The 15597-nt window shown below is 42.2% G+C and overlaps 2 protein-coding genes across 3 annotated transcripts in view; one reads left to right on the top strand and one right to left on the bottom strand.

Moving 5' to 3' along the window:
• LOC150069251 (protein mono-ADP-ribosyltransferase PARP9-like) overlaps positions 1–5749 on the bottom strand; it is a 30216-nt gene extending 24467 nt beyond the window's left edge. The window contains exons 1-3 of the mRNA XM_090345444.1: positions 5689–5749; positions 2561–2629; positions 512–545 (exon numbers count right to left, since the gene is read on the bottom strand). Of these exons, the coding sequence (XP_090201570.1) occupies positions 512–545; positions 2561–2575 (49 nt within the window). The 5' untranslated portion in view covers positions 2576–2629; positions 5689–5749. The remainder of the gene's footprint in view (positions 1–511; positions 546–2560; positions 2630–5688) is intronic.
• A 92-nt stretch (positions 5750–5841) lies between these two features.
• On the top strand, positions 5842–15106 carry LOC150069250 (E3 ubiquitin-protein ligase DTX3L-like). 2 transcript variants are annotated; one of them, XM_090345433.1, is made up of 5 exons: positions 5842–6093; positions 7589–7797; positions 9536–11044; positions 11989–12206; positions 13712–15106. In XM_090345433.1, exons 1-5 carry the CDS (start codon positions 5901–5903, stop codon positions 13830–13832), a joined length of 2250 nt encoding a protein of 749 aa, XP_090201559.1. In that variant the 5' UTR covers positions 5842–5900; the 3' UTR covers positions 13833–15106. The 2 variants fall into 2 exon arrangements, with proteins under 2 accessions (XP_090201559.1, XP_090201565.1); XM_090345439.1 differs by lacking the exon at positions 13712–15106 and having other exon boundaries at positions 9536–11042; positions 11989–12142.
• The last annotated feature ends 491 nt before the right edge of the window (positions 15107–15597 follow it).

The raw sequence follows: 15597 nt of genomic DNA, 5'->3' as shown, positions 1-15597 counted from the left end.
GCTCTTTCAGAGGTATTATATGAAGAAATACTCGTCATAAAATAGATAAAAATATGGTAAATACTTGCAACTTTAATTCTGTTTATAATTTGAGCCACCTACAAAGACCTCTGGTGGCCTCAGTTATTCAAAACAAGCTGTGTTGGTCCTGAATGAACTGAGCTTTGGTCAGAAATCTCAAATGGGCCACTCCTTGGATTAAGCCTAGGTAGTATCTGACTCTTTCAGCCTTGCTAATCAAGGGACAATAGGTTGGTCACCAGTTTTGCAACCTTTGGCTAAAAGGTTGATCAGAAGAGGCCTAAAAACTTTGGACAAGGGAAAGGAGTAAAGGAAAGAAAGAATATGTATGTGGGTATCATACTGAAGCAGTCCCCCTTCTGAAGTATGAACTGGAGCCTCGACAAGAGCCTTGTAGGGAGAGAGACTTCCTTTGCATACCCTTTTCTCCACTGAGGAAAGATCGGAGCAAAGACTTTCTGTAGTACAAGTGACAGTAAAGTGCTCTTACCTGATCTTTCATCGAAAGCTGCTGCTCCAATACCCTGTGAAAAATGGGAATGGATTTCTTAAAGTGAAGTAGAATAAGTACAGATTACTCATAACTTATACAACAAAATGTAAAATCTGCTCCAAGCACTAAGCTTGAGATTTTTATATTTGAAGCGCTGAAATGTTCCATCAAACACCAACTGTATATTACTTCCTTAGAATTCAATGCGCTTCTAATTCAGACAGAGATGAGGAGTTGGACTGTGTGTGTGTGTGTGTGTGTGTGTGTATGTGTGCATGCACACACATGAATGCATACATGTGTTGGTTCTAGACCTTGAACTCAAGGCCTGGGCTCTATCCCTGACCATTTTCATTAGGGCTAGCACTCTGCCGCAGTAGAGCTTCAGCTCTACTTCTGGCTATTTGTTAGTTGGGGACAAGATTCTCACAGACCTTCCTGCTTGGGCTGCCTTGAACTGCAATTCTCAGAGCTCAGCTTCCTGAGTAGTTAGACTATAAGCATGAGCCACAGGTGCCAGGTGAAGGGTTGGAGATTAAACTCTGAAGAGGTCCTAGTAAAATGACCCAAAGCTCTCAGTGTCCAACACCTGAAGTCTCCTGGGCTTTCTGAAGACAGAATAGAGAATCTGAGGGCGTGAGCACCATCAGCTCTATCTCCTACCACCCAAAGCCATCTCCAACTGCCTCTCATGACACAAGCCCTAAACAGGAATTTTCAGTCTTAGTAAATAAGGGATCTTTCTCTAGTCCCTTGTTTTCACTCCTCCACCATCAACCTCCTTATCCTATCTGGAAACAAAATTACTGAAAGAATAAAGAATATCTAGATGAGGAGAAGGCTTTTAAGTTTCTGCTACAGATGACTTTATTCATAGGTCATACAAGGCACTTGGGAGAAGACATTTTTTAAAAGATTATACATCCTTGATTTGACTCTAATGATTAGAGTAACTTTCTCTCCAGCATTAGGATTTAACCTAGAGCCTCATATATGTTACAAAAGCACTGATTAGCATATTGCATTTTTGTTGTTTCCTCATTAACATACATGAGTTATATAAAAGGAATTTCATACTGTTTCCATATATGCACAGAGTGTATTACAGCAAATGCAGCATTTGTCTTTGTTCCCTACACCTCTTATTTCTTAAATAATGTCAACAGGTTCATTGGTTTATTTATTTGTCCGCCATGGGGGCTTAAACCCTGCGCCTAGGCGATGTCCCTGAGCTCTTCAAGGCTAGAACTCTATTACTTTGAGCCACAGTACCATTTTTAGTTTTCTAGTGATTAATTGTAGGAAAGAGTCTCATGGACTTAAGTGCCAAGGCTGGTTTTGAACTGTGATTCTCAGCTCTCAGCCTCTTGAGTAGGCAGGATCACAGGTATGAACCACCAATGCGGGTTCCACCATTGTGGGTCATGGGGCTTGAACTCTGCCTGGGTGCTGCCCCTGAGCTCCTCAGCTCAAGGCTACCGCCCCACCCTTGAGCCAAGCCCACTTCCCACTTTCTAGAGGTTAATTGGAGATAAGAGTCTCAAGTCCTTTTGTGCCCAGGGCTGGCTTTGAAGCTTGATCCTCAAATCTCAGCCTCCTGAGTAGATGAGATTATAGGCGTGAGCCACCACTCGTGGCCCTCATTGGTTTATTTTTACATGTGACCATTCATGTGTATTAATTATAGCATGGAGTTTTATTAGGCACATGGAGTTTTGCATGGGTATAGACATATATTTTTAGATCAGTAGATTGTTGATTCCCCATTTCCCACATGATATTAAGAGAAAACATTTTTTAGCTTTTACAACAACTTAATACTCAGAGCCAACCTGCTAATGAAAAAACTTGTATGGTGCTGTCAAAACAGTATGAGCCACATGCTAATGGCTCATTTCTGTAATCTGAACTACTCAGTAGGCTGAGATGTGAAGGCTGGTTTAAAGCCAGCCTGGGCAGACCAATTCAAGAGATTTGCTCCAAGATTTCTTGATTTCTTCTGTTATAAAGAAAACTCTTAAGGTTCATAGACATTAAGCTTTTTACCATTGAAAAGTCCATTGTCCCAATCCTTGTGGATCTTTGTTTGTTGGTGTTTCCAAGGGTAGACTGGTACTAGGAATAAAAGAATACAGTAAGCATTGACCAGAAGCTAAAGGAGTTTAGTAAAGATATATAAAGAGTGAAAATTCTTTCTTTGTTCTTCTTCTTTTTTTTTTTTGCCGGTTCTGGGGCTTGAACTCAGGGCCTGAGCACTGTCCTTGGGCTTTTCTCAAGGCTAGTGCTCTACCACTTAAGCCACAGCACCACTTCCAACTTTTTCTATGTATGCGGTACCAAGCAATCGAACCCAGATTTTCATGCATGCAGGCAAGCACTCTACCACTAGACCGAACTCCCCGCCCAAGAGTGACAATTATGTCTAAGCAAGTTGATTAGTTTGCATTTCATTGTTGAGGATGAAGAGATGGTTTTCTCACTGTTGTTGTTTTTACCTTCTGTCCTTTCTAAGAAAACTTCCAACTGAAGCTCCAATGGTAGATCAGAGAAGGGAAAATGCTTTAAGGGCTGGAGCAGGGAAAGTTTTGTGGAAGTGAAACTGGAGCCAGGCCTTGAAGGATGGAGCAGAATTTTGCATAACCAAGAAATGAACATGGAACATATTCATGATAACTGGTGGCTCATGCCTATAATTCCAACTGTACAGGAAGCTGAGATCGGAGAATTGTGGTGCAAAGCCAACCTTGGCAGGAAAGTCCATAAAACTCTTAACTCCAACAAATCAGCACAAAGCCAGAAGTGAGCTGTAGCTCAAGTAGTAAAGCACAAGTCTTAAGTGAAGAAGCAAAGGACAGTGCTCAGCCGCTTGTGAAAGGCCCAGCACAGATGAACACACATATGCACAGGTGCATGCACACACGTGTGCTTACACACATACACAAGATGGATGAACTTGACAATAAAGTGATCAAATTGAGCCCAACATTCACAGAACAGTCTTGAGGGAATGAAGACCCCAGAACAGTGTCTGAAGAAAATGGAGAGGCTAATTATACCTGTATTGGGTGTGTATATCTGCACTTATGATCAATACACGTCCTTTACATAATTAAATAGGTGATATCAGGGTAAAATTCAGAAACTCGGGAAAATACACTCCTATCACTTTCTACCGAAAAATTAAAGGTTGTGAATTGTTTTCAAATGATAATTAAAATGCTTAAAGATACAGTGGTTCATATTTGTAGCTATGCTTAAGTCTCTGAAATGATGTGTGATTTCTTTACAATAGAAACGTTTTTGTACACCAGAACACCATTATTATGTCTCAGAGAATAAAGCCAGTCCAATCCTAAAATGTGTGAACAAGGTACATTCGTGCCTCCAGGGGGCACTGCTGTTTTGAAAAAGAAGAGGGTTGCTGCTGAGGGTTTGCTGAGGGGTGCTGGTAGGCTTTAGGTTGTTTCAACCAGGCTTAAAGGCGCAGGAGTAGACCACTTCAGGGTGGGGAGAATGTAGTGGTCTCTATCTAAGCCCAAAGAAATTGGAAACAAGGAATTACATTTCCTAAAATAGTCAATCTCTTCCATTTAAAATATAACAATAAGCTGGTGGCTCGTGCCTCTAACCTTAGTTACTCAGAAGGCTGAGATCTGAGGGTTGAAGTTTGAAGCCAACCAAAGCAGAAAAACCCTTGAGATGCTTATCTGGAATTACCAAAAGGCTGGAAGTGTAAGTATGGTTCAAGTGGTAGAGCACCAGGCTTGAGGAACAAAAATAAAGCTAGGGGATAGTGCCTAGGCCCTAAATTCAAGTCCTAATACTGTCACAAAAGAAAAAAGAGAAGAAGAAGAAGCAGAAGCAGAAGAAGAAGAAGAAGAAGAAGAAGATGATGATTTTAAAATGCAAGCTTTCTCCTCTCTGGATCTTCAAGACCCATGCAGGAGTTGTGTTATACAAGGTGGCCATTGGCCACATGAAGTGACTAAGCCCTGGGCATGAGATCACTGGGAAATGAGATGTAAAGTCCAGTGTACAAAACACCAAGGGACAAAAACTTAACCAAAAAAAAAAAAAAAAAGAAAAGGAAAAAGAAAGAAAAGAATAAACTATCCCATTGCTTGCTGAAGTGATTACAATTTAGGTATATTGCGTTATATAATATCAATAAAATTAATTCACCAATTCACCTTTTACTTTCATCTTTCTTTGCTTTTTGTTTGTTTTTGTCTGTGTCAGTGCTGAGTCTTGAACTCAAAGCCCTGGGCCCTTATCCCTGTCCTTTCTTTTTTTGCTCAAGGCTGGAGCTCTACCACTTGAGCCACAGCTCCCCGTTCATCTTTTCCAAAATTAATTGGAGATAAGAGTCTCATGATATTTTTTTTCTGCTTGAGCTTCAAACTGTGACCCTCAAATCTCAGCCACCTCGGTACTCAGAATTGCAGACAAGACCCACCAGGGCCCAACTTGTGCCTGTTTTGGTTTCTGGTTTTGTTAATACAAATGAAAATATAGCTAAGAACGTTAAAAGTTACCTGTGTGGCTCTCACTGGTCCCAGGCCCTTCTCATCTCCTCCCAGGCCTCTCTGCCCCCCTAGTATCAGATGCTCCCTTCACAATCCAGCCCCAGCACTGGAGATTCTGCTAGAAACTTCCTCTACAGGGTCTGCAAGAGACTGGCGCCCTTTACCAGCCCGTGAGGCCAAAGGTCCTCTCATCTCTAGCTCCAAAGGCTGTGAACAACAAGCAGTGTTGGTGGCCAACTCCAGGAGTGAAGGCCAGGCGGCTCCAGTGCCAGTCTAATGGGCACTGCTGCAGGGGGGCAGCGGGTAAGAAGTCACCATGCAGACAAGCCAACCCCATTAAACGCACGCGTTTCGCTAAGTAGGGAAGGATTTAAAATGAATTACATCCTGGTGACAATTAATAGTAATACCGGATTCAAAGCACAGAAAAGCAGAGGAAACTCTACCTGCCTCCTTTTTGACATCCTCCTGGCACTGGGGACCCCTTGTCTTTGCTGGCTCCCCCTCCCCGCCCCCACCCCATACCCCCCTCCCGCGCACTCCCACCTCTAAGCCTGCAAGCTGGGACCCCAAGTTTCCCGGGGCCTCCTCTCCAGCCCTCCCCCCGCACTCCTCCCCCCCCCCCGGGGGGGCACAGAACCTACTCACCCCGAGGCAGGCTCTGGAAAACGGCAGGAGAGGAGGGGAGCAGCCCTGCGGGGAACTGGGAGGGGCGTCCGGGGAAGCGAAACCGAAACTTTGCGCCCCATCTCCAGGTCTGGGGCGGGGCGGGTAGAGCCTTTGCCCCGTGCGGGCCCAGGCGGCTACCCAGGTCCCGGTCTCCACTCCAGGCCAGTCCTGACGCCGCCGCCCCTGGAGTCATGGCCTCCAGGCTCGACCCGCCGCCGTCCCCGCTCGTGGTGAGGTTGTCCCAGGCCGTCCAGGAACGTCCTGGGACGATCTGCAGGACGCTGGAGCAATGCTTCCAGGCCTCGGGAGGCAAGGAATGCATTGTGCGACCTGGTGACCACAGCGCCCCGGATTCCTTCCTGGTGCAGTTCACAGATAGGGCAGGTGAGCCTGGGCAGCGGGAGTGGGGGCCGTCCTTGGCGGGGATGGGGGGACATAGGCCTGGTTTCCAGGTGATCAGCTCATAGCTGTAGCTGGGTGTGGCTGGGGGGGACAGGAACAGCTGCAGACTTCCCAGCCCCACAATAGAGGATAGATTCTGCCCCCCTCATTGTACCCAGACTCTGATCTGGTTTGGTTGCACCCTAAAAATCACAAGCCCTTTCCCATTTGCTCCCTGGCAGCGATTCCCTGCTTGTCACTGCTGGAGTGCTCCTGCCAGCCCTTCACTCTTACATGCGTTTGAGCTTTATCTTTTTCTAATTTTTATTGTGTGTTGTACGAATGGCCTACATCCTTGACCATTTTTTAGGTTTCAAAACCATTATCCGTTAACTTGTTTTCGAGAATTGCAAAAGTAATATATGGTTACCATTGAAAAGAGAGAACAAAAGAAAGAAATTTACAGTGGGAACATTTTGGTATATTTCCTTATAGCCATTTTCTATAAATGTCAACAAATATACATGCCTTTACAACTCTGTAAGTTTGAACTTTGGATTCTCTCCTTTTGTCCTCCTTAACTATATGAGTGAGGGTTTTTTTCTTCCCCATATCACTGAAATGGGGAATTAGACAATTTTCAGAAACATAATGTTAATGAAGAGATGATGTTCCATTAATTTAATAAGGAGATGATGTTTCATTATCATCAAGCTCATGTGTGTGTGTGTGTACACACACATGGGGCACTTATACTGGGGATTTTACTCAGGCCTGAGCACTGTCTCTTGACTTTTGTGCTCAAATCTGGTGCTCACTGGAGCCCCAGTTCTACTCTCTACTTTTTGCTGGTCAGTGGAGGTAAGAGGGTCACAGACTGGCCTGCTAACGCTGGCTTTGAACCGCAAACCTCAGATCTCAGCCTTCTGAGTAGCCAGGGTTGCAGGCATGAGCCACCAGCAACTGGCTTAAGCTTTCATTTCTACAGTAAAAGCTAAACTACCTACTTCAGAGTTCTGAACAGCTCCATATATTTCCCTCATCACCAGCTCACCATTAGTCCAGGATACCGGGGCTAGCTTGACAGCCACTTAGCTGGGATGGCATACAGATGCAAGAAAAACGGAATTATATCAGATCTCCTGGATGCATGGGCTCGGGTTAGGCATTGATGGAGTCAACCACCCAGGGATGGAAAATACTTGAGGGAAAAAATTTGCATTTGTAGTGAACAGGTAGAATACTTGCCAATATTCCCTAACAATACAGTGTAACACATAAACATATTGCAGGTAATCGAGAACTGGTTTGAAGTACATGGCACACACGAGTAGGTGATAGGCCCATACTTTGTTATTTTTATTCCAAGAACTTGAGCCTTCATAAGTGTGTATATCCTCGGGGGTTCCCAGAACCAACCCACAGGAAACACCAAGGGCCAAACATTTGAACTCTCTTTTGTTTCTGCATGGATATGTGTTTCATGTCTCCCTCAAAGCCAAGGAGAGAGTGTTGGAAAAAGAGAAGCACCAGATTTTGGTTGGTGCTAAATATGTGACCATTTTCCTGGAAACCACTAAAAAGTCAAAAGAGACTATGAGACCCAGAATTCCTTCATCGACTCTGTCGCCAGCGATAGCACTTCCTAATGAGCAGCATCCCAACACAAAATTTGTTCCTAAAGCTGGGAATTCCTGTGTCCAAAAGGTGAGTGTCGCTAGAAGGAGCCTGTTCTGTTCCTGTGACTACCCCTTTGGTCTCCATATCTTCTGTTCTTTTGATTTAACAACCAATTACTGTGACTGACTGTAGCTAGGCACAGGTGAACACAACAAGGGCCCTGCTGTCATGTAGCTCATATTGGAGATGAAGAGGTGCACAGAAATAACAAACAACCAACAGGTGAATGCATGGGACAAACCCATATCTTCTTACATGGTAAGAAGAGACTAGAATGCAGTTTTGCTTCAGAAAGGAACATGGCCAGGCTGAGGAAGGGGAAGATGGAGATGGTTTTAACTCCGACTAAAGGCCAGAACCTACTTTTCTGCACAAGGTGATATTTGGCCTCAAACTTAAATGATGAGGAGCCAAACATGCAAGCATTTTTTTTTTTTTTTTTGCCAGTCCTGGGCTTGAGCTCAGGGCCTGAGCACTGTCCTTGGACTTTCTCAAGGTTAGCACTCTACCACTTGAGCCTCAGCACCACTTCTGGCTTTTTTCTATGTATATGGTACTGAGTAATTGAACCCGGGTCTTAGTGCATGCTAGGCAAGCACTCTACCACTAGGCCAAACTCCCAGCCCACATGCAAGCATTTTTTTCAACTAATAGATACTAATTGTATACTATGTGCCAGGCATTATCATAAGGTATTGGGTGGTATATCTAGGTAAACAAGTCTCTGTACTCAGGGCCCTTACTTTCTAATAGGAAGAACAGATAGTAAGGAATAAATAAGTAGGCACAATAAAAATGCCTGCCAGGGTTGGGAATTTGGCCTAGTAGAGTACTTGCCCATCACGCACAAAGACCTGGGTTCGATTCCTCAGAACCACATACATAGAAAAAGCTGGAAATGGTGCTGCGGCTCAAGTGGTAGAGCTCTAGCCTTGAGAAAGCCCAAGGACAGCAGTCAGACCTGAGTTTAAGCCCCAGGACTGACAAAAAAAGAAAAAAGAGGGCCGGGAAGTCTCAGTTCAAAGCCCAGGACTAGCAAAAACAATAATAAAAAAAAAGTCAGAAGCTTATTATTTTGTTTTGTTGTGGTTTTGTGTGGTTTTATTCAAGATAAATAAATACGAAAAAAAAAGAGATTGAAAAGTAAACAAATCCCCCTTGGACATAGGGTCTTAACTCTTGTGAGACCACAGCAACTTATTTAGAGAGCAGAAATACTTTCTGTCTACCCTTATTCCTCAGTCCCCAAGATCTAGTAGTTAGTGTGCTCTCTTAGCCACAGAGCTTTAAAATGCTTATTCCTATCCAGTGCTGGTGGCTTACACCGTAATCCAAGCTACTTGGGAGAGTGAGATCTGAGGATGGCAGTTCAAAGTCAGCCTGGGTAGGAAAGTCCATAAGACTCTTATCTTCATTTAAACACCTAAGAGCTGAAAGTGGAGCTGCCATTGAAATGATGGAGCACTAATCTTCAGTGAAAAAGCCCCAGAACAGTTATTTACTATGCCTCACTATAAACTGGTTACATGAGTTTCTAAGATGAGTTTGGGACCTGGCTTTTTTCTTTATTAAACCCCTTATATGATTCTAATATGCAGATACGCCTAAGGACTTCTGGGTTGTATCATATTTGCTTCTTCTCGAAGGATTTAAAAAGAATAATCCCCTGCTAAGGAAAGTTGCCTCAGCCTCTGCACATTTTCCTAAAGAGAAGACCATAGGTGTGGGAGAAATCTTATTTCTGCTTTTTCTTTTTAAATTTCAGGTCTTTCTTACTGTGGAAGCTAACCTGAACTGTGACCTGTTTTCCAAAGAGCAGAGGGCACAAGTGACCACTATCTGCCCTGGTATCAAGAAGATGGAGGGTGAAGATGGAATTGAAAAGGTGTGTGGTGACTTCAGAGACATTGAAAAAATCCATCACTTCTTGAGTATGCAGCTGATAAAACATGAGCAGAAACAGGTGTCTTCCCTGTCCATTCTGGAGAGTACGCCACCAGACATGCAGGACTCTGACAGCAACCTGTATACTTCAGAACCAAACACTATATCTGAAGATAAAGGTTTTAAAGTTCCCTTGCCTTACTTTGAACATTTCATGCATACCTGTCCTGATATAATAGACTCAATACGGAAACAATTTGGTGTAAACCTCAAAACTCAAGAGATACCTCCTAGTGAGGTCTACATAGATTTCATCCCTGGTCCAGCAGGTGACCAGGATGCAGCTCAGGAGTACTTTGCCAAGGAGTTTCAGAAGAACACGGAATCTCTGCATCAAGACTGTATCTCTTTAGCAGGCAGTAAGTGGACAAAAGAGGAACTGAGTGACTGTTTTACAAAGCTTCTGATAAAAGAACAAGGAGAGATGCTAACTCTCCTTGGGACCCAACATGACATTTCAGCTGCCAAACAAAAAATCTCTGAAAATTTTGTGAAGATATCTGTGAAAATGCCATTCCGCAGTTGGGTGGATGAAATCGAGGTTAATACTCTTCTCTATAAGCTTCTAGAGGTTGAATTACGCCAGGAGATACAAGAGATAGAGCAAAAATACAACTGTAGTAGTACAGTTAGTGTGAAACATCAGAGAACATTCATTCAGTTTAAACCTATGGATAAGCAGATGGATCTGTCTGCCCATGCTTCTGCAAGTTTCATTGATGCCTTTCAGAATGTCACATGTCAGCTGGTGACAGAAGATCTTTCACTGAAACCTCTGGGCCAAGGTAACAAGCACTTACATTGGACCGAGTTTTCTGATGACTTCAGGAAAAGGCATCCGTATATACATTTGACATTGAACAAAGACTCAATGACTTTGGTTGGGTTGCCAAAGTATCTTACTGAAGCTAAGCACCATATCTTCTTAGAAACAGGGCTAACATTCACTGAAGAGAATATGTACCAAGAAACCCCTATGGATATTGATAAGAATGAGTCAGAGTCAAAGACAACTTCGCTCTCATTCAGTGGCTCTGCACATTCTGAGGTCTCAGAAGTGAGCGAGAAGGACACATGTGTCATCTGCCTGGATACCATTAGAGACAAGCCCGTGCTGCCAAAGTGCAAGCACCAATTCTGTAATGCTTGTATCCAAAAGGCCATGACATATAAGCCAGCGTGTCCTTTATGCCTGACTTCCTATGGTATCCATAAAGGGAATCAACCAAAGGGATCCATGACTTACACCACTTTGAAAGAGCCACTTCCAGGTTATGAAGGCTATGGCACCATTGAGATTCAATACAAGATAGAAAGTGGCACACAAGGTGTAAGTTTCTGAGTTCTCTGTTTTTCTTCCCCCCTCCCCACCCTCCACAAACTCTATGTTAGGATAACCAGAGCAAAAGTGATTTCTCTGTTGCCTCTTAGATAATAGATTTTCCAAAGAATTATTTCAAGGACATTGTGTAAGAGATTGAACTGTAAGAGATTGAACTGCTTTTAATAGATATCATTCCTGTCTTCTCCTCTCCCTTTACCTTTTCTTTTCTTCCTTTCCCTTATTCAGGATTGAACCCAAGGCAAAGCAGACACTGTACTACCAAGCTAATCCCACAGCATTTCGTGTCTATTTTTTCCTTTTTAAAATGTTTGTTCATTTTTATTATCTTCTAAGAGGTGTTTTGATTTAACATGTTCACTTATGTGTAAAATGATGTGTGTGTGTGTGTGTGTGTGTGTGTGTGTGTGTGTGTGTGTGTGTGTGTGTGTGTGCAGTACTGGGGTTGATCTCAGGGCCTGCGCACTGTCCTGTAACTTTTCCCCTTAAGTCTGGTGCTCTACCACTTGAGCCATGCTTCCACTTTCAGCTTGTTTTGGTGATTCATTGGAGATAAGAGTCTCACAGACTTTCCTGCCTGGGCTGTTTTGGTACTGCCTAAGATCTCAGCCTTCTGTGTAGCACTGGCCCTATAAAATTCATCTTGATCAGAGTTTTCCCTTCTGTAGTTCCCTCTCCACCCGTCTCTTCAAGTTTTCTACTCATGTCTATTTCTTAAAGTAGAGGAAGGGTAGGTGGAGATTGTATGTTAGGATGTAATGAGTTGAATGGTAATATTTCCAGAATGAATTTGAAGAGAAGATACATGAATTATTGAGAATCTGATGACAACTATATTTTCTTCCATTGAATTCATTCTATCTTTAAAGAAATACAACTATATACATATAGTAAAACTTGTTTCCACATGGTATTTTCTTACTTTCTTTCAGAAAGAACATCCAAGGCCAGGATACCCTTATTCTGGAACACAGAGAACTGCATATTTGCCTGATAATAAGGAAGGAAGGGAGGTTTTGGATCTGCTCAGAATCGCCTTTTATCACAAGCTGATTTTCACAGTGGGGGAATCTCGAGTATCAGGAGCCTCTGATGTTGTCACATGGAATGATATCCATCATAAAACATCCAAACGTGGAGGACCAGAAAAGTGAGAATTTCTTGGAATACAATAGTTGATATATAAAGTGTCAAAGTTAGTGATTATGGAATCTGACAATTTCAGGGTGTATTTATAAGTAGGCTTGATTAACAGTAGTGTTTGCATAATATTTTGAGATGCTAATTTGATATAATAATTTCAGAGTCAGAGAGATCGGTCCGTATCTCCATTTCCCTTGCCAACCACAGTTTTATGCACTCAAGACAGTGGTATCCATGGATTTATGTCTGTTTGAAGGGTAGATCATAGGGATGCTTTTTGCTTTTGTTTCAGGTCATTTTTTTAGATCACTTCTTTCCCTTTCTCTTAATATATTTTCTTTTTTACCAGTGTGCAGACTGAACTCAAGGCCTAAGCACTGTCTTTGGGCTTTCCTCAAGTCTAGTACTCTGCCACTTGAGCAACAGCACCCCTCTGGTTTTCCTTATGTATGTGGTACCGAAGAATCGAGCCCGGGTGTCACTGTCAGATCTTTGGTTGAGATGATGTCCCAAGAATTCTTAGTCTATTTATATTTTTAATGCCTTGGCAGACTTCAATGGCAATGGCCCAACGCCATCTGTCCTTTTCAAGTAGCTAGGACTATATACTTAAGTTACCACATACAAATATCAGGGGATCAAGTTGTTTCTTTATGAGAATCAGAATACCTCAAACAAAAGAAAAGAAATATATTTTGACTTTTGGTGGTAGTGGGTGCTTAAACTCAGGGCCTAGATGCGATTCCTTACCTTTTTCATTACAGGCTGTCATTCTATCACAGCTCCAATTCCAATTGTTTGCTGGCTCATTGGAGATGAGAATCTCATAGACTGTTTTTTATTGGTTATGGGGCTTGAACGCTGGGCCTGGGTGTGTCCCCGAGCCCTTCAGCTCAAGGCTACTGCCCAACCACTTGAGCCACAGCGCCACTTCCTCATGGACTCTTGTCTTGGCTGGGTTAAAGCTTTGCTCTTCAGATCTCAGCCTCCTGAGTAGCTACAATTACAGCCATGAGCCAGTGGTGCCCAGCCCAAAATATATCTTGAGACCCTTTCTAATCCCTCAAATTTAAAATTCCTTCTGGCGTATGTTTACAAATTATTGGTAAATATACAGTATCATAATCTTAAAACCAGTACTACTTACAATGAACTGAAAAATTTGAAGCCTGGTTAGAGGACAGATGCTGGCCTGACGACTAGATGTGCTTTATAGCTCGATGAGTCACATCTGCACACTGAAGAACGGTTACGCAGAGGTTAGAAGCATGGCTCAGTTGATAGAGTGCTATCCAATGATCAAAAGCGGCAGATGCTGAGTTCAAGCCCTGCTCTCAGACTTACAAAAGAAAAAAAATGAAGAAAAGAATGACTATACATCATCTACCATCACGACTTAACCTGTGAATGTTGGCAACTCTGAATGTGAAGTCTTCAAATAAGGCAGATCCATTGTGCAGATTCTTAAGATCCGGTGATGATGAAACTAAAGTGACTTTTTTCATTTTGCAGATATGGTTACCCTGATCCCATGTACCTCTCCCGTGTCAAGAAGGAGCTGAAAGCTAAAGGAATTGAAAAGAAAACTCCTGAAGGGAAATCTCAAAGCAAACCTTCAGCCAGTGTGCTTTAGGAGGCTGAATTAATGCCAGTCGAAATCCTTCTACAGAAATATTTTCAAAATCTTTTCATCTTGGGAAATGGTTTGTATAAGAATAGAGCTCTGCTAGCCTCTCATTTCTGGATGTTGCTTTTATTAATGGAGGGCAAAGATAAAGAACAGTGTGATTTTTACTACAGAAATTTGGTTTCATTCTTACGTTTTAGAGTATGGAATGATTTAAAATTTCTACTATTTTACAATTACTCCCCCTTCCCCTTTATTCTCTCCACTCCCTTCTGCTTTTCTCTTCTCCCCCTTCTCTCTTTTCTTTTCCTCTTGGTAGGGCAATGGAGCTCTACCTCCGGCTTTTTGGTTCTTCTCTCATTGCCACCTGTAGGATAGACTTTGTTTGCCATTTAATATCTAGCCATGAAAGCGAAATTGCCATATAAATGAAAAACTACAGACTTGAATTCTCTGTTCATCCCCTCATAGCAGTGGCTAGGAACCAAGATTAGGCAACTTTGGATAATAACTGGAGTCAGAAAGTCACTTTCAGTTACACAGAACCTGGCTTATTGTTGGTACATATATCCTGAGTCAGGCAACAAAAATGTATGAAGTACCAGTGCCAGCTCAAACAAACAAACCTTAACAAATCAGAGTCCTGGGCCGGGAGTTTGGCCTAGTGGTAGAGGGCTTGCCTAGCATGCACGAAGACACAGGTTCAATTCTTGGGTACCACATATGTAGAAAAAAGCCAGAAGTGGTGCTGAGGCTCAAGTGGTAGAGCTCTAGCCTTGAGAAAGTCCAAGGACACTGCTCAGGCCCTGAGCCCAAGCCCAGGTCTGGCAAAAACCAAAACAAGACAAAAAGAAAAACAAACAAAAAAAACCCTCCGAGTCCTTTCCTTTCTTTGGTCTAGAATGCTAAACTAAATCACACATTTTCTTTTAATCATATTATGCATTTAATTTTTTAAAGAGATACAGTCTTGCTATATTGTCCATGGTGGCCTTAATCTTGAGATTTTCTCACTTTAGCTTCCATTGTAGCTGAGATTAAAGATGCATTCATCTAATGATTTGTTAAATTTTTTATTTTTATGATTGATTTTATCTTTTGATCTTTTAGTTAAGTTTTCTACCAAAATACAGAAGTTTTATTTCTGCTGAAATCCAGATCTTGTATTGCATCTTGTATATGTACGTTTCATGATGTGAAAGGCTGGCTAGTAGTTGGATAACTACTTTTCCTCTTTGAAAAATGTTATTATCTGTCTTAAATAAAATTAAATCACCATGTGGAACACTTTTTTTCTTTTCCGTTAGATTGAGATTTTGAGTGTTTTCTATACAGTATATAATTTATAATTTCATACCATATGGATGTCTTGAGTTGATTTTATGTGTAGCTGTTTGATCTATAGCTCTAGTTCCGGCTTTTTGCTTGTTAATTGGCGATAAAGGTCTCATAGACTTTCCTGCCTGGCCAGCTTCAAACCATGATCCTCAGATCTCAGATTTCTTGAGTAAGTAGGATTACAGGTGTGATCCACCAGCATTCTCCTTTGAGATTTTCAGATTTCACGCTTCCTTTAACATCTTCCAGGTTGTCTCACCAGAATTACTGAAATACTTTCATGGGCTTTCTCTGTCTTGGTCTTCCTTATCACACTTCACTACCTTTTTATTAAAGTACATATTTTATATTACCAGTTAACAAAGTAGCTTATAAGTACGGTGTATCTTGATCAGTGTTAACCTTTTTCAACATTATCTCCCATCTCGAACCA

This window comes from Megascapheus bottae, chromosome 1 (genome assembly GCF_031878675.1).
Source record: "Megascapheus bottae isolate mThoBot1 chromosome 1, mThoBot2.hap1, whole genome shotgun sequence".
NCBI lineage: Eukaryota > Metazoa > Chordata > Mammalia > Rodentia > Geomyidae > Megascapheus > Megascapheus bottae.
The sequence above is the reverse complement of the archived record's forward strand: the minus strand, read 5'-3'. Positions and strand labels throughout refer to the sequence as shown.